This window comes from Bufo bufo, chromosome 1 (assembly GCF_905171765.1).
Source record: "Bufo bufo chromosome 1, aBufBuf1.1, whole genome shotgun sequence".
NCBI lineage: Eukaryota > Metazoa > Chordata > Amphibia > Anura > Bufonidae > Bufo > Bufo bufo.
Window position 1 is genome coordinate 654,419,975 of NC_053389.1, and position 19,250 is coordinate 654,439,224.

The 19,250-nt window shown below is 41.9% G+C and overlaps 1 protein-coding gene across 3 annotated transcripts in view; it reads left to right on the top strand.

The window, feature by feature from the left end:
• Positions 1-19,250, top strand: part of AP4E1 (adaptor related protein complex 4 subunit epsilon 1) — a 65,973-nt gene that overhangs the window by 24,185 nt on the left and 22,538 nt on the right. For all 3 annotated transcript variants that reach the window (XM_040413971.1, XM_040413970.1, XM_040413972.1), the window contains 7 exons: positions 3,579-3,688; positions 4,347-4,486; positions 6,381-6,493; positions 7,840-7,958; positions 12,447-12,749; positions 13,263-13,377; positions 18,242-18,377. In XM_040413971.1, coding sequence (XP_040269905.1) covers positions 3,579-3,688; positions 4,347-4,486; positions 6,381-6,493; positions 7,840-7,958; positions 12,447-12,749; positions 13,263-13,377; positions 18,242-18,377 — 1,036 coding nt within the window. The remainder of the gene's footprint in view (positions 1-3,578; positions 3,689-4,346; positions 4,487-6,380; positions 6,494-7,839; positions 7,959-12,446; positions 12,750-13,262; positions 13,378-18,241; positions 18,378-19,250) is intronic.

A 19,250-nucleotide genomic window follows, 5' to 3' on the forward strand; every position in this document is an offset into this window, starting at 1 on the left:
AGTGAAAGGTCCTCTTTAAGTACTTTGTCAAATATCTTCAAAGAGAAAGTCTATTCGGTGTCTTTCACACATTTGGTATTTGTAAACCAAAACTAAGAGTGATCCCTACAGAGGAAAAGTGTAATGGAAAGATTTGCTATTTATTTATTTTTTCTTTGTAGGTTCCACTCCTGGTTCTGGCTTACAAATACTAACTGTGCCTAATTTAAGATTTTGAAATAGAGGGGGTCTTAATAAAGCCCCTGCACAGGCGGTGGATTGCCGAAGTTATGAAGAGGCGCTGGCAATCTCCTCTTATTATCTACAGTATTAATCTTAGAAATTTTCTCTAAAATGCTAAATGTTCATTTAATTTTCTTTACTTAAATGCCTTTGTTTCCAGAGTAGCTACTATTTAGTATTCATAGAGCAGCATTTCCTTTCAGATGTGCGGAAGAATAGATCTGGGCTTTGTGATAAGTAGCAGTGCCGCAATGTTATCCTTCTACATGCTGGCAAGCCGTGTATACTATATGCTGGGGACCCCTGTGATTTCCAGATAAAAAGGCAAAATCAAATGTGTGCATGCTCATAGTGATGATAAAATGAGATGCAAGTGAGCTCCATAATGTGATGCCCCATGTCTGCCAATGTATATCTGAAACCACTACACCTATAGTCAAGCATGGTAATTGCAGCCTTTCACAATTTCATGCGAACATTTTATTTTTTTTTGTTGGAAATATACCGAAAAAATACCTAAAGACTATGAACATCTTTGGGGACAATAGGGGTAATTTATTATACTGAAGTATATATTAGGCGCAGATGGCGGTGCAACGGTTAGTTGCGCCGCTATTTGCGACTTCCTCCTATTCATGCCAGGTCTAAAATGGTGGGCGGGGACCTGTCTCATATACTATTTTCTACAGCTGTTTTAGGCATAGAAAATGGTCTAAAAGGAAGCTGCCTTAGAACTGGCACTGGATTCGCCGAAGTTATGGAGAGAACGGCGCTTCTTCATAGCTTCGGCGGATCCTCCGCCAGCTATGGGGCTTTTAAGACTGACACCTAAAAATTCTAATTCAAACTGATAAGAATATGGCTTAAATGAGCGTTTAGGAGCTGTCAGGAATTTAGAGATACGGGCTATACATCAAGCCATCAGAATAGCAACCTGATGGTTTAATGTGAAAGTCTGCAGATAGAATGAAACTTAAAGGGGTTGTCTCACTTCAGCAAATTACATTTATCATGTAGATAAAGTTAATGCAAGGCCTCCTTTGAGGGCTTGTTTCATTTTTCCATCACATTACACACTGCTCAAATCCAGGGATTGCAACCACCCTGCAATCCAGCAGTGGTGGCCATGCTTGTGCATTATAGGAAAGAGCGCGGGCCTTTGTGCACTCCTGCGATCCTGGCAACCAGAGAGGCCGGCACTTTTTCCTATAGTGTGCAAGCACAGCCACCACTGATGGATTGCAGGGTGGTCATAACCCCTGGAAACTAGTTGTGTATAATACGATGATAAAAAGAATCAAGCCAGCAAAGGAGGCAATATGGTCAACCATCTAATATGCAGTCCACTGCCTGTTGGACAAGGTCCTTCCATTGTAACAGAAGACGACTCACAGGAAATGGGGGAGTGTCAGAGCTAGCTGAACTCTCGAGACTGGTAGAAGCTCTGCATCTACACTGCTTTTGAAGATTATAGGAGCCTCCTGTGTATCTGTAAGTTTGACCTCTCCCTCCTTGTCAGCTTTATGAGCTCCCTAGAAGAAAACAAAGATAGTGGGAAGTAAGAGAAGTTAAGTTATTACATACAGTACTGGCAGAAGAGAGAAACCTAATGCTTCTGAGAGAAATGCATCTAGCTGTGCAGCTAAATATGGCTGAAAGAGACTTTAGGGATGCCCAAAAAGCATTTCACAGTTTTCATTGTACAAAAAAGCACAGCCATTATGCAAAGGTTTTTTGAAAACTCAGGTACGCTTTAATCCTGTAGAACAAAAAATTGTGAGAATGTTTAATAAAGGCAAAATGGAAAAAAAAATATATTTTTTTTAGCCCAAAATGAGTAATATGCAATCATAAAAATTTGCCTCTGAAGGTTTTCATAGTCAAGTAAAAAAGCTGGTTTCTATATTGGTTCATCATTATGCTGTGTCGCATTCCTCCTGATCCCTGCGATGCAAGGGAGGCTTGTCCCTGTGGCAGTCTACTATTGACTGTCCCCTCCCCTGCTTCTGTCGGTAAATGTTTTGCTCTGCGCGACGAGGAGATGCAATGGCAGCTGTGCGGGGATCAGTAGTGACACGGGAGCCGGGTAGAAGGGTAAGTATAATGTATATGAGGTGCCTGGGCATTGGTCGGGGTCATTATAGTGGTTGGATAACCCCTTTAAATGCACACACTTGTGTATACAAGAACATGGAACGAAGATAACTTGTATTTGTTTTGTAGCAATTGCAGGGAGTGTTTTTACAGCAAACCATTCCTTTCATATGCAGCCCTAATATGTCAGCGGGAAATGTGTATTGTATTTTCACTAGTGCTAATGGACTACATTGAGATTGTGTCTGAGTAATTGAACTATGTGAGAACGACAGACATGAGGGCAGATGTACTAATCCTAATATTAAGACAGCGTAAACTTAAACTAGACAGCATAAGATGCCCCAGGTTTATCACAGTGGTTCATGCAAGAGGGATGTTTAGACACTTTTGTCTCACTTTAGACCACCTATTGGTTTCATTACTTTGCACCAAAATGTTGGTGAAATATTGATGCACATTGGTCACTTCATCTCACCACACAAGGTGCAATCAGGGTCTAAAACGCATAAGAAAGCTATCACAAAGCATATACTGTATCTAAAAGAACGAACACAGTGGCAACATAGTGCATCACATGGAACCAACACAAAAGGAATTTTCATCGGCCGTGCGGCATTAGGCGGGAGACTGAAGCAGCCCCCGCTGGTACAAATGCAATATAAAACTAAAAAAAGCAAGGGATGCAGAATAGATAAAATTGAAGAATTTTATTAATAATCTTGAATATAAAGGGTTACGCATTTTGATGTAGGCATCATATCATCAGGCCATATAAATAAGCGCTGACCGTGTTCACATTGGCAGAGGATCGGTCATCAGTTAAATAATCTCAGAAAACCCCTTTAAGCTCACTAAGTTGTAGGCTACCCAGCTTCTTATCCAAAAGAATGTGTGCTGTCTTAACCTTGTGTTTGGTAGAGTGGCAGGAACCTGTTCAATATGTACTACTATGATATTGGTATACGCAGCGCTGGCTTTTTTTGTGTTTTATATTGCAAAGCATGTGCTGCAGTTATTTTTTGGGCACAAATTAATACAGAATTCTGCTGCATTTACCTTAGTAAATCTCCCCTATAATATTCCAACTTCTGACCATGTACATGCATACACTATATACAATCTATGGTCTGTACGGGCGTTCCCTCCAGAATGAGGGGGCTGCAGCTTTGGCGATAAAGATAAGCTTCTTATTGTGGAAGCCAATCATTTTCTGTCGGTATTGTGAGTCTTTTTCTCAGAGTTATGGTTTTCTCTTATAGGACTGAAGGCACTTACATATGTGATCCAGCAAGACCCTAACCTGGCTCTTCAGCACCAGATGACAATAATTGAGTGCTTAGACCACCCTGATCCCATCATTAAAAGAGAGGTTTGTTGATAATAACACATGTACTAAAGGAGTACTCCGCTTCTAGCAAATAAGGGTTATTCACTGTGTGATGAAAAGGGATAACGTTTTGCGTTATCTATCAATTCCACATGTTTTATTCAAGATCTCTGCTTGCTGTCATTCACCCTTTTTAAATGAGTTTTTATTGCAGTATCAATACTATTTGGGCAAATTCGGTTTGACCGTTCCGCCTTGTGCACATGCAGCAGTGATAGCCTAAAATCTGCTGCAAAATTGTAAAATCTGCAATATGGTTTGAAATCCATGCATTTTTTTTTCTCTGCCGCACATGCATGCATGTTGTTGTTGTTGTGTTTTTTTTTTTTTGTTTTTTTTTCTTATACCTCCTTCCATCCATTATATTGATAATCTGTAACACATCTCCAATGTATGCACATGGCCTTATGGTGGAGTTGGGAGATCATTGATTGGACAGTGTCTGACTGTCAGAAGGGGAACAACAAGTCGTCAAATTTTTTATTTAATTTTTTCCATGCTTTCCTGGAAGAATAACAGAGGAACTCGCCACAGAGTTCTAAGAAAAACATGTCAGGAGTGAAGACCGCTTTCTTTGTAAATCCGATTTCTCATCTTGAGAAATTTTAAATGCTATGTGTGATTTTTGTATTTTTTATAGACGCTGGAGCTTCTGTATCGGATCACTAATGAGCAGAACGTTACCGTTATTGTACAGAAAATGCTGGAATATTTAAAGCAAAGTAAAGATGAATATACAGTAATTGCACTGGTTGGAAAAGTAGCAGACTTGGCGGAAAAATATCCTTTTTACGTAATAAATCGTCTATTAAGAATACATTTGTTGTGACTAAACTGTACCAAATTAGCAATTTTATTATTAAAGATGTTCTCTGGGATTTACATATTGATGTCCTATCTTCAGCAAAGGTCATCAGTATGAGATTGGTGGGGGTCCTGCGCATATGTTTGCATCCGAAGCTACGTAGGTGTCGGGAAGCGAGTTAACTACAAACTGTGTGAGGGGCCCGGGCATATTGGGGGGGGGGGGGGTCTTTGATAAACCTTTTAATGAAGTGGATGGTCAAGGTCACTAACTTTGGGGTGTAGCGACCCGCACTATGCCGTACATGCGCTGGGCGGGAAGGAGTTAAGCAGTCAGAGAGGTCTTACATTGCAGGGCCACCCTGACTGCCGACTATAAGATGCAGGCAATATTTTTTTTCTTGCAAAAAAAAAAAAATGCTTTTTATAGTTTAAAAAAATCAGTATTTTTTATTGTAATATATAGTATGCTGCACACCCTTTTTTTTTTTTCCAGATGGTTTTAAGCTGTAAAGCCAGCATCCAGACATCTGTTTCACTGTTGGCGCTCCCAAAAACCTCATCCTCAGCAACCATCTTTTATGACCTTTGTCTAAATGGCTCCTTAAAATTAAGGGATATAAATACCTTTTGTGCTGATCCTTTTTTTTTTTTTTTTTTCATTTGCTTGCTAATTGCAAAAAGAAGCAACTTGCTTAATAGTCTTTATCAAACATTGCCTATTTCCTTCTGCAGAGCGTTGTAAGTCCTTCAGCTAGCAGTTGGGGCTGTTGAATCCATCAGAGCTCGGCTCCTTTTTCTGGACACTTTGCTCTCTCTCCCCTTCTCTTAGAGATAGCAGCAAGGAGGGGGAGGAGGTGGTGCACAGCAGAAGGTGGAGAGGGCCAAAGCATCCAAAAAGGGTGATTCACACTGGCTGTAGATATGGAGGAATCCACATACAAGGCAGTCTGGAGGGGAAGAATCCCATAGGTCCCATGGCAAACTCTGAAGCGGGATAACATTTTCCTCAGCATCAGTGTCTGTCAGTAAGGCCTCATGCACACGAACGTTTTTTTTTCTTCCGTTTACGGGCCTTTTTTACGTTCATTATACGGACCGTATAGGGACCCATTCATTTCAATGGTTCCACAAAAAAAACTGAATGTATGCATTCCATTTCCGTTTTTCCGTTCTGTTGAAAGATAGAACATGTCCTATTACTGCCCGCAAATCACGTTCTGTGGCTCCATTCAAGTCAATGGGTCCGCAAAAAAAATGGAACACATACGGAAATGCATCCGTATGTCTTCCGTATCGTTCCGTTTTTGCGGAACCATCTATTGAAAATGTTATGCCCAGCCCAATTTTTTTCTATGTAATCACTGTATACTGTATATGGCATACGGAAAAACGGAACGGAAAAAATGAACAGAAACGGAAACACAACGGAAACAAAAAACGGAACAACGGATCCGTGAAAAACGGACTGCAAAACACTGAAAAAGCCATACGGTCGTGTGCAATAAGCCTAAATGTGAGATCCCTCATTGGCTGTAAAAAAGGAAGTCCGGGAATGTAGTGAAGACAACATCATCCTGGACACACCGGTTTAGCATATATTATTAGGAGGGACTCTTCCACATAAGAGAAGTCTAAAACTGGGAGCAGGTAAAATATCAGGAAGTAATGAAAATTGCAGGCTGAATGTGCAACTTTTGGTTTTTACTCAAAGTAACCTCTAGTGTATATAATATTTTTTGGTGTCAAAGGTGTCCATAGCCTTTAACTGTGGGCTGTATTTAGCACCATCTTCTTTATGTTTGTGGCTCTGAGTCATTATTATTTTTTTTTTTTATGATAAAATGATTTTTCTTGACAATATTATTACGTATTCACCAAACAATCAGTGGTTTGTGGAGACAATGAATGTAGTGTTTTCCATTGGTGGCGATTTGGTGCATCCAGATATTCCTAACAACTTCCTACGACTTCTGGCTGATGGTAAGCACCTTTCATATGCCATTGAGGAGGATGTCAGGAATGAATTATTTACAATCAGGTCTGGCATCCTCCTATATTTTTACCTTGCATACATAATATATTCGTAAGAACGCTCGTTCTTCATCATTGCCCTGATCAGCCGGCAAATGACAGCTGAAAAACGCTTGACTGATTGCCTGCTTGTCGACAGTATGAAAACTGTACGGGTACCAAACAATGTCAATCTTCCCCAAACAGTTTGCACTGGACAGTGTAAAGACCCTTTTATACAAGCACCAATCAACTTGTTCTATTGTTGATTAGCCCTTTTGTTTGTGAAAAACAAAGCGTTTTGTGGATTTTCTGAGTCAGCCAAAAAGGCATAGCAAGTTGGACAACCCTTCTAAAGATGTTACCACTGGGACCCCACTGATCACAAGAATATGGGCCCATATCCATTGGAGCCCCCTAATATGAACACTGCTGGGACTCCGATCAGAAGCTGCCACCCTGGGGCCATTGCCACCAATGATTTAATCGTGTGGAGGGAGAAGCCCGCAATTAATATAATACTTAGATGGGGGAGGCTGTGGCCACTGCGCCAACAATGAATATAGATAATATGCCTGAATACAAACGTAGCCTGCATGTGCCGGCCATATCCCATACCTGGCCTCTATTACTGCGCGCTGTGATCCGCCGCAGTTAACCCCCCAGGGCCTGTAATCGCGGGGCTCCAATCGGTTACCATGGCAGCCAGGACGCTACTCAAGCCCTGGCTGCCATAGTTGGCTCCCTGCTGCTTTGTGTACTATGCACAGGGCAGCAGGGAGTGTGTGAGGTCCTTTTCACCCTAATAGATCTCTATTAGGGTGAATAGGACAAGGGTTCTAGCCCCTAAGGAGGCTAATCTAGAATATATTGCGATTATATATCGCACATGCATAAAATGATATCGCAATATAGATTTTAGGCCATATCGCCCACCCCTACATCCATGTTTGTGCTCAGGCAGCCCCTTCTATGTGTCATTCATTAGAGCCTATGCTGACTTTGGCATGGAGGCTGTTAATAAGCAGAATATTTAGTGCTTTTCTCGCTGAGACCCGCTTTCCAGTCCCCTCCTTTGTCTTCTTGTATCCGTGTATTTTTCCCTGGAGCCTCCGGCAGCATTTCTGCTATCTTGCTAGATTCTGACAGCTGGAGGCGGAAGGTTTCCCTGGGATCTTTGTGCCTGAGCACCATTTCTGCATCATTTCCCAAGACTGACAGTCTTGCAGTTTGTAAGGGTGAAGGAAGTTTATTTCGGATCTCTTTGTCCAGCTTGTGCTCTCTGCGGTTAACATCTCATTTTTTCATCTCTCCAGGATCTGGTGATGAAAAGGAAGATGGACAGCTGAGGCTGTATGCGGTGCAGTCTTATCTCGCCTTGCTGGAAATGGAGACTGTGCATTATCCCCAGCGCTTCCTACAGGTTATCAGCTGGGTGAGGAAGATATTAGCGGAAAGCCTGCCTTTGTGCTTGGATACATAAAGTAGACATTAGCATTTTTCGCTTCTGAGCTGCCATGTAAATTGTCTGTTTCACACTGGCTAACTTCTAATTATACTCTCTGCTTGCTAGCCGGGGATTTTAGAATAAGTCCAGCAATATTTAACATTTCCCAAATTGCACAAGTTTAAATCTCCTTACGGGAAATTATTTGAAAAGAAGTTGACTTTAATTAGTTGTGGATTTCATTAAAATACTACTGCTCTGGTTCTAGTTCTACATGACCGTTACATGCTGTTCATATCTGCGTGGCAGGACTTTTAAAGGGGACCTGTCAGGTTGTACCTGCAGTTTTAATATAGAAAGGGGGGAGCTTATCAAATTTACTAGGAAAGGATTCAGTATCATATGTTTTTTTATTCATTTTAATAACTGTTCTTTTTGAGTGTAGGAGTCCAGTGGGCGGTTCTGTGATTGGCAGCCTTCCCAGCATGACCGATATGTCAGTCACTGAGTAGGACCACCCACTGGACTCCTAAACACATATAGCAAGGATTGACATAAATACCAGTGATACCGGAACATTGCTAGCTAACTGTATACCAATAGGGCTGCATTCCAAATTGACAGGTTCTTTTTAATTAGTATTCACTACTAAAGCTGATCATACCTATTAGATTATGTTGGATGAACCTGCTGGTTTTGGCAGGACCAGCCAACCATCTGATGTGTATGGGGACCTTCTGACTCTTCACCAACAGTAGCTGTTGGGGTGATCTCAACATGCTTGATCCATCTGTTCTTGAGAGATATGCCTCTGCCAGAGGTGTCTGACAGCGGCCTTCTCTGCCCTCGAGCATGCCATTATCGGGCATTCGGCGATCAGTTGCAGATCCATCCATTCCAGGGCTCCTCTTCTGCCATCCAAGATGGCCGCACCTATTCTCAAATTGCCTGATCTATACTGTGCCTGCTTCCTAGCGTCTTGTCCACACACATGAGTTTCTCTAAAATACAAGATAAATAGAAAGGCGGCACTCACCACTGTGGTAAAAGAACTTTATTTCTTCCAACAGGATACAATAAAAATAGGGCTGGGACGGACAATTGCCTTCACACAGGACGCTAAGTGGCGACGGCCGTTTCGCGCTTACGCACCTCTTCAGGCCACATACCTTAACGCGCACCTTTAAGCTTCAGTCCATCCAGTTGCCATAGCAACCTCTGACGCTATTATACTTATTAAAACAAAGTATCACAAATGACACCTAGCATCAAAACGTATACATGTTATCGGCATTATATAAATACGCTCAGATAATTCCTTTCATTTAGACCTAGAGGGCCCGAAGCTGCGGTCCGGACGATCCATCTAGCCTCCCTTTGTAGGAGTAGGCAGTGTCTATCATATTTGGAACGAGTTCGATACCTGCAAAGCTCAAGCAATTTAGATCACCCTCCGTGGACATCGCATACGTGAGTGATCAGTCTGGGGCAACCTTTTCCTGTTCTTACAGAATGAATATGCTCCATAAACCTTTCATGCAGAGGTCTGATTGTTTTACCTATATAAAAAGTGCCACAAAATCAAATAGACCACATAATTACTTTTACATGTGATAAATGGAGTTATTTTATGGTGTATTCCTCTGAAAACTAAGAATTTTTTCTGACAATTATATCTACAAAACGAACAATTCCCGCATTTGTAATTCCCTATAGGTCTTTTATCTGTTAACCAATTACTACTCCTATCCTCCCTATAGCGAAGTTTGTCCCCAAGTGTGTGGCACCTCTTAAACGTTACCAACGGTCTATTTTCTACATACTCTCCCAGTGGAAAAATGGAAAATAGACCGTTGGTAACGTTTAAGAGGTGCCACACACTTGGGGACAAACTTCGCTATAGGGAGGATAGGAGTAGTAATTGGTTAACAGATAAAAGACCTATAGGGAATTACAAATGCGGGAATTGTTCATTTTGTAGATATAATTGTCAGAAAAAATTCTTAGTTTTCAGAGGGATACGCCATAAAATAACTCCATTTATCACATGTAAAAGTAATTATGTGGTCTACTTGATTTTGTGGCACTTTTTATATAGGTAAAACAATCAGACCTCTGCATGAAAGGTTTATGGAGCATATTCATTCTGTAAGAACAGGAAAAGGTTGCCCCAGACTGATCACTCACGTATGCGATGTCCACGGAGGGGATCTAAATTGCTTGAGCTTTGCAGGTATCGAACTCGTTCCAAATATGATAGACACTGCCTACTCCTACAAAAGGAGGCTAGATGGATCGTCCGGACCACAGCTTCGGGCCCTCTAGGTCTAAATGAAAGGAATTATCTGAGCGTATTTATATAATGCCGATAACATGTATACGTTTTGATGCTAGGTGTCATTTGTGATACTTTGTTTTAATAAGTATAACAGCGGCTGAGGTTGCTATGGCAACTAGATGGAGTGATGCTTAAAAGGTGCGCGTTGAGGTATGTGGCCTGAAGAGGCGCGTAAGCGCGAAACGGCCGTCACCACTTTGCGTCCTGTGTAAAGGCAATTGTCCGTCCCAGCCCTATTTTATCGTATCCAGTTGGAAGAAATAAAGTTCTTTTATCACAGTGGTGAGTGCTGCCTTTCTATTTATCTACTTGAATTTTATGGACTGTTGGTATTTTTAAGGCTGAGCACCACAATCGCTGTCAGTATAGACAGGTACTTGTGGGGATCCGCCATTTACCTGAAGACGTAAGCAGTGTCGCCCCCTTCATTCTATTCTACTATTCTCATATACACATGGGTTTCTTGCCTTAGAGAAAGGATCTCTGTACTCTGCAGATTCCTGGGAAGCTGAATGCATGTAGATCTTGCTTTCCACCAGTAGACTGAACATACATGGTTTACCTGTTATAAAGCCTTTTTACTGGGGTTGATGAAATGTATCCTACTTTTCTGTCATGATATCTGCTTCACTAGCATACAAGTTAGGCCTCATGCACACAACCGTTTTTTTTTTTGCGGTCCGCAAAACGGATTTCCGTTGTTCCGTGATCCGTGACCGGTTTTTCTTCTGTGGGTCTTCCTTGATTTTTGGAGGATCCACGGACATGAAGGAAAAAGTCATTTTGGTGTCCGCCTGGCCGTGCGGAGCCAAACGGATCCGTCCTGACTTACAATGCAAGTCAATGGGGACGGATCCGTTTGACGTTGACACAATATGGTGCAATTGCAAACGGATCCGTCCCCCATTGACTTTCAATGTAAAGTCAGGAGTCCCTATTATACCATCGGATCAGAGTTTTCTCCAATCCGATGGTATATTTTAACTTGAAGCGTCCTCATCACTATGGGAACGCCTCTATGTTAGAATATACCATCGGATTTGAGTTAGATCGTGAAACTCAGATCCGACAGTATATTCTAACACAGAGGCGTTCCCATAGTGATGAGGACGCTTCAAGTTAGAATATACTGAGAACTGTGTAATAACTGCCCCCTGCTGCCTGGCAGCACCCGATCTCATACAGGGGGCTGTGATCCGCACAATTAACCCCTCAGGTGTCGCACCTGAGGGGTTAATTGTGCGTATCATAGCCCCCTGTAAGAGATCGGGTACTGCCAGGCAGCAGGGGGGCAGTCATGTACACAGTTCGTAGTATATTCTAACTTGAAGCGTCCCCATCACTATGGGAAGGCCTGATCTAAAAAGCTTTTATGCAGACTGATCAGCAGATCCGTCTGTGTGAAAGTAGCCTATGGACACGGGTGACGGACGCGGATGACAATCTTGTGTGCATCCGTGTTTTTTCACGGACCCATTGACTTGAATGGGTCCGTGAACCGTTGTCCTTAAAAAAAAAAATAGGATAGGTCCTATTTTTTTGACGGACAGGAAACACGGATCACGGACGCGGATGTACAACGGTGCATTTTCCGAGTTTTCAACGGACCCATTGAAAGTTAATGGGTCCGCAGAAAATCACGGAAAACAGAACAACGGACACGGATGCACACAACGGTCGTGTGCATGAGGCCTTAGGGGGAAAATCTTAATTTACCTTATGGGGACCTATCAAGTGTCCATTTGGCTTCTGTCAGGCCGATATACATTGGTATACAGTGGTGAAGGCTGATACACATTGGTATACAGTGGTGAAGGCTGATACACATTGGTATACAGTGGTGAAGGCTGATACACAGTGGTATACAGTGGTGAAGGCCGATACACAGTGGTGAAGGCCGATACACAGTGGTATTCAGTGGTGAAGGCCGATACACAGTGGTATTCAGTAGTAGACTTTTTTACAATGGGAGTCTATGTTGCCTTTTCAATGGGATATGTTGTAGCCTTCCTTTGGGGTATATGCCTAATGCCAAAATGTGATGTGAAGTAAGCCTTTTAATGTGTCTGGTTAAGAAAGCCGACGTTAAATGTACATTCCTGTTAGCATTTCTTATGCACGGATTTTGCTGTTTTCAGGTACTAGGAGAATATTCCTATCTGGCAAAGCAGGTTCCTACAGAATCAGTAATATCTAAACTGCAAAACGTCCTGCTACAAAGCTCTGCCACCTCTGAAACCATGACCTGGGTCATGACCGCAATAACAAAGCTGGCCGCAGTCACCCCTCATTCTTCATTAGTGGATCAGCTAATCCAAGAATTCTCGACCTGCCTGGACACGGCAATGCGGCAGCAGGCCTGCGAATTGAAAGCACTGTGGGAGGATAGGTCGCTAATCCATGGCCTTTTTCCGCTCAGTTCCTGCTGTGACGACTTACTGGTAAATATGAGTTCACACTAATATGTTAGCCCTGGTATGAAGCACTATAAGGTCATTTACAGTGACATGAACTATGAAGGCTAATCCGGTCTCTGTTGTCTCGCTATGCTGAGTTACTATTTTGTACTTAAAGAAATATACTCTTAAAAGACTAATATTACTTTATATGTCCCCTAGTTATCCGCTTGGCTATTATCTTTTGCCTAAAACATGCTGGATTTCTATAGTGTATAATTTCCCATTGGGTTTTATGCCCAATCAATCTGTACTGTACTGCCCCCCTGCTTATCCTCTTACTGCTCCGCCTGGAAGTGTCAGTTCTCTAATTCTGGAACTGCAATCCTGAACCAGGAGTCCCTGGATGAAACGTGTTATGTAGTGTAGTGGTGCATAGTTTTGTGGGAGGATACGATCGGCAATATGCTAGTTTTTCAGTATGTTTCATACAGTTTTCTTGTATCTCTGATATGCTCACTTGTGTATGGATCATAAATGTGCAATGTTGGGTTGCAGGTGGATGCTTCTCTGTCTTTTATGGATGGGTTTGTGGCTGAAGCTCTTAGTAATGGTGCAGCCCCATATAAGCCTCGGCACCAGCGCCAAGAGGAAAAGCTGTCTCGGGAAAAAGGTATGTGTCCAGTCGGATTACACTGCACATGTAGTGTTCTTCCTGCATAACGTATAGTTAAAGCCAATGTGCCATCAGAAAATAAACCATTGTTTAAATCACATTTTTATGTTAAACACATTTAAAAGAATTTTTGATATTTTAATTTTCCATCCTGTCAATATATTTAAACAAATACCCTGCAGTTTTCCCACTGGCCACTAAAGGCCTCTTTACACGGGACGATATTACAGCAGTTCCTTCCTGACAATCTGCTGATCGCTAGTGGAGGAGACTTCTGCATTTACATGCAGTGATCCCCTCCAGAGTATGGGGAGGAGTGATCGCTAATGCCATCGCTCTGCCCTATAAGGACTGATTGTTTACACAGCATGATCTGCTGCCGGTAACGATCACTTTGCGTGCGCACATGGATTACCCGATGAATGAGCGTTTCGCCTGTTCGTCGGGTAATCTGTGGTACATTTACACCACCAGATAATCGCTAACGAGCGTTCCTATGAACTATGTTACTATGGGCCCTCAAGCCCAATAATAGGGGCCACTTCTTGGTCTGTACAGATCATGTTACTGCTTATCTGTCATTCTAATCCTGCCTGTAATGATATCACCTCTGTGTATAGATAAGACAGGATCCACCGTTCACAATAGGTGATTGTCAGCGCTTATCTATTCTTCCCGTGTACAATGACCTCTGCACAGATCACAGAGCATGTCTAGAAAACTCTCCCATAGAAGTCACTGAGGTCCCCTCCTGAGCATTGTGTCTATGGACCAAGGGGCTGCCGTGAAGTAATTTTCTTAATGCTGTTAAGAAAAGCTCAGGCAAGATGGCCGCCCCCTAAATAATGTTCAGGAAACATAATAAATCAATCTGTAATCATAAATAAAAATAGATTAGAAAAAAGGAGATGTGTTGTTCTGGTTTTAACTGGAAGATAATATTTTTGGTGACACATTTCGTTTAAATGTCAGGCAGATCGACATTAAAGGGAACCCGGCAGTAGCTTTTACTACCTTTTTATAGTGTAGGTGAGCAGCTACCTAACCACATCCCTGTGTCCTTTGTGTATTGCTGCATTATGAAAACCTAGCGCTAACTTTGAAGATGGAGCACCTTGCATGTAACTTACCTTCTTGAGGTCATGGAGGTGGAGCTGCTGGTCTGAACATTCACGGTCTCAGCTCTTCAGATACACTCAGTATGGCTTGATTGACGTCTTGTTTGTTGGGATTTAAAATTTCTTGTGGGCCGAGAATATGACTCAAGCCCTACCGTCCATTCTGTGAGCAGACACAATGGCCCAGATTTACTTATGTGTACGGCAAAAATCTGTCTAAAAATAAGTGATGCAAATTGACGCATTTAAAATTTCTACACTTTTTTTCTGACAAGGGGATGCGGCATAGCTGAAAGTAGGTGGAGCTTCATGGAAAGGGGTGGGGCCTACGATGCACTATTTTGCTCCAAAATTTTGGCGCAATTCTGAGGTAAAGATCTGTCTCAAAGTAAGCCAACCAATAGTTATATGTACTGTAAGTCCGCTTACTGGATGTCTCCCCTTCTTCTCAATAGTAGCACTAACTGCCCGATCTCTCATGCATCTCTCGGGGGCTGGTTAGTTACTCAGAGCACCTGGGATACAGGATTATTCACTGTCAGAGCCGGCCATGCTGATCATTGTCACAATAGCAGGAGATGGGAGAGCAGAGCAAATATATATTACATATGTTCTTTTCTAGAAATATATAGGAGCCAGCATGGAGGGAAAAAGAATTAACCCTAGCCATCTTCACAGTGAGCGCTGCTCTGTACTGTGTAGACAGACTTGCCTTAGCAACACTCATGGGGCAAGTTTTCTACTCTAAATGTACAAGTTCTGTAAATAAAGTATATTAATAAAATGTTCCCTATCACTGTCCCTACACATTAGAAGAAAAATAAATAAATGGCAGTTACACTTTAATGTACTGTATGACACAGCCTTCATGTTTAGTTGAAGTGGGAGGTAATTGAGGATGAGATCTAAAGTAGACCTACAAAATCCTTCTCAGATGTAACTAAAGACCTTGTAAAATCATTTCGTCTGAAAGGCTTGACATGTCGGTGGTCACCATCATTGTGACTTGGCTCTACTCGTTGACTAATATTTAGTCTTGTGCATAATTTGGAATAGCTCATGATGCTTTTGGTGATTATCCAGTGCTTTCCTGGCTTCAAGCTGATATCGAATTACACTTTCTAACAGAATAATACTGTGTTCATCAGAGAGATATCTGATCATGCATAACTGATTAATCAAGATTGGCGTCTGCTGCGGGCATTGGAAAATTTCCCCCTAAATGTCTGTTGCAATGAGGTCATTTTATACAGTTTATTAGGTTTGCAAGTGGCACACAAATTTACAGCCTGAAATAGAAGACATCTAAGACTTGAAGGGTCCCTGTACTGTAAAAAAAAAAACTTTTGATAAATTCATAGTAACATTTCAACTTTTTTGATTTGGTGGAGGTCTGAGTTCTGAGACCCCCGCCAATTGTTAAAATGTGGTGATAGAAATGCTCCCACTGACTGCTCACGTTCCTCACTGCTGAAGACAGAAAGGATTCATAGGGAAGATTAATTAAGCCTGGCGCTGGTCTTGATATCCCCTGTGCGGCTGGTGGTCCACGCAATCTAAGGTAGCAGAAGGATCAACTGGCTCACTAGTAATACAGCCCCCCGCTGTTCGTTTTTCATTCCAGAACATTAAACCGTCATATAGTGAAATGAGAAAATGACAGTTCCTGACTATTCCCTGCTGCTTTTGTGCGCACTTAACCTGGAAGAAGTTTTTGCGTTTGTGATGATTTAGTGAATTAGCCCTACAGAAACAAACTTCTCATCGTTCCTAAGATGCAGGCTCTTGAAGAAACTGTTTTTCCGCTAGGTTTTATGGCGGTGTATAAGGGTACTTTCACACTAGCGTTTTTCTTTTCCGGCACTGAGTTCCGTCCTAGGGGCTCAATACCGGAAAAGAACTGATCAGTTTTATCCTAATGCATTCTGAATGAGAGCAATCCGTACAGGATGCATCAGGATGTCTTCAGTTCAGTCTTTGTGAATTTTCAGGATGGAGATAATAACTCAGCATGCTGCGGTTTTATCTCCGTCCCAAATTCCGGAACACTTGCCGAAATGCAGGATTCGGCATTTTTCCCCATTAACATGCATTAATGCCGGGTATGGCATTTAGTGTTCCGGCAAAATGGATCCGTTTTTCCGGAGAGACTGATCCGGCATTTCAATGCATTTGTCATACGGATCAGGATCCTGATCCGTCTGACAAATGCCATCAGTTTGCACACGTTTTGACGGATCCGGCAGGCAGTTCCGGCGGCGGAACTGCCTGCCGGAATCCTCTGCCGCAAGTTTGAAAGTACCGTAAAGCTTCGGATCCAGGGAGGGACTGTACTTCTGTTATGTGTATAGGTCACGATGCTAGATGCTTTGTGTGTGACTTCACCTACAGAAGTGGATGAAATCTAAGCTTAGCCAGCGCTGATGTAATCCTGAGTTTACTTGAGGTTCACGGCCACAGCACGCGTATAGACCAGATGGGAAGCAGATATTTCATCAGAGTGACCACTTGTGTTTAAGAGGATAGAGTCTTAATAACGTATCTATAACATTGCAACGACCTCCCGGATAGCTCTGCTCTCCAGCTACCCAACCATTAGGTATACTGTGTCTGTCTTCGCCTGTGTGTGGAGGACATTGTTTCTGATAATAGTTTAATTCGGTAATATTTAGTTATTACTGTGAATGTTTTATACCTTTATTTATTTGATCAGGGCTTGTACAGCTATAATGATTACTGACGGTTTCTTCCTTTATACATTATACCTATTACAGTATATTACGCGCTGATTGAATCTAATTGTAGCACTGATTTTATTACATTGTATATACAGTTTGAATAAGTCATAAAGTCAGTTTGTTTATTACTGAGTGTGTGTTGCTAGATATAACCGAGATGTCCCATTTTCCTGGGGCTCTAGATCTTGCCATTTTTTTGCAGGTATTTTTACATCAGCTTCTCCGTAGGCAAAAAAACAACATCAAAAAAATGGTAGTGGGCAAAAACGCCTGAAAAAATGGCACGATAAAAGTGGCAAAAAATAGGGATGGCCTAAAAACCTGATGTTTTTTAGAGCCCCAAAAAGGCCACTGCAAATGTGTGTGTAAGGACTCTAAAGGGTTATTCCGTTTTTGAAAATTGATGGCTTAGGGTGGGTTCACACCCGTTTAATGTATACGTTAAGGATGCCTCAGACTGATGCCATACAGTGGCATCCGTTAGCCATAGAGTTGTATTGTAAAAAAAAATAAAAAAATTTTTTTTTCTTTTTTTTTAACCGGATTCTGCAGCATACAAGGACGTGGTGTGCTGCATTTTTGTATCCTTTTTTTAATCTAACGTATACGTCAAACAAGGCACAAAACGTGATGTGTACCCACCCATATCACACAAGTGAACGGGACAAAGTTGCAATTCCAAAAGTACAATGTTGGATAGTACAAACCAATGTAAACCAAGAATCGGCCTCAGCCCTTACATGAGCACTGTGGGTGCTGAGAGTAGGACTAATATTGATGGGCTATCTTAAGGGTAGGCCCTTCTTTTAGAAGTCTGCATACCTGTAATATCTTCACCTGTTGGTGATACAGCCAGTTTGCCAATGGATTGGATTATAGCGATCTGAACGTCTTCTCTGTAGATGGATGTTCTTACATCAATTCAGTAATGTTGACTGATAAAGATAAACTAGATACAGACATGATCTCTGTTACCTGTTAGTTACAAAGCTTTTCTTTTCTCAGCTTTAAACCTGGAGCCCTATGGACTGTGCTTTTCCCCCAGTCTACCTTCTATCAGTTTGGCTGATGGGCATTCACCTTCTGCAATCTCTGTGTTATCTGAAGTCTCTGGAAATAGTGGGGAGACTGGACAAAAAGAGTAAGTGCAACCACTAGGATACTGGAGGGAGGATCATGAAGTGTTCAGAAGTATCTAACAGTCATTTTAAAGGGGTGATCTGTTTCAGACAACAAATGTTTATATGATAATAGGGTATATGGATGTAATAGCAGGGAGTTCCCTGCTTCGGACCCACCTCAGCCAGAACTGGGACGGATCAAGAGGACCCAGCTTGTGTACTCTCTAATGCCCATAGCAACCAATAAGATTCCACCTTTAATTTTTCAAAGCTCCTTTGGAATATGAAAGGTGGAATCTGATTGGCAACTAAGCCAGTTCTACTTTACACCAGTTTGATAAATCTCCACCCATTATCTATAGCAGTAAAAAAACACCCTGGACAACTGAGTAATGTAATAATCACAGAAAACTAGATGAGGCGATACCAGTAATATTACTGTTTGGACCATATCTTTCAGTAGTGTTCATGTTATTTATATAGTTTATATTGTGTATTCTCTAAAGCCAGGCCCTGTCTCAGTGACCATATATAATATATCATATTTTCTTTTACTGTAGGGTAAAGGTTGCTGATCACAAAGCTCCACGACATCCACTTTCAGGCCTCATGCACACGACCGTATTTATTTTGTGATCTGCAAAGTACGGATACAGGCCGTGTGCACGCCGCATTTTTTCATGGCCCAATAGTAATAATGCTTATACTTGTCCCCTAAATGGACAAGAATGGGACATGATCTATAGTTTGCGGGACAGTACACAGATGACATCCATGAGCAGTCCGTATTTTTGCAGCCTTTGGCTGTGGCTCAGACGCGGAAGAAAAATACGGTCATGTGAATGAGGCCTAATGCTGTAAGGGACTGTGCAAACCAAACATCCTGTTAAAGG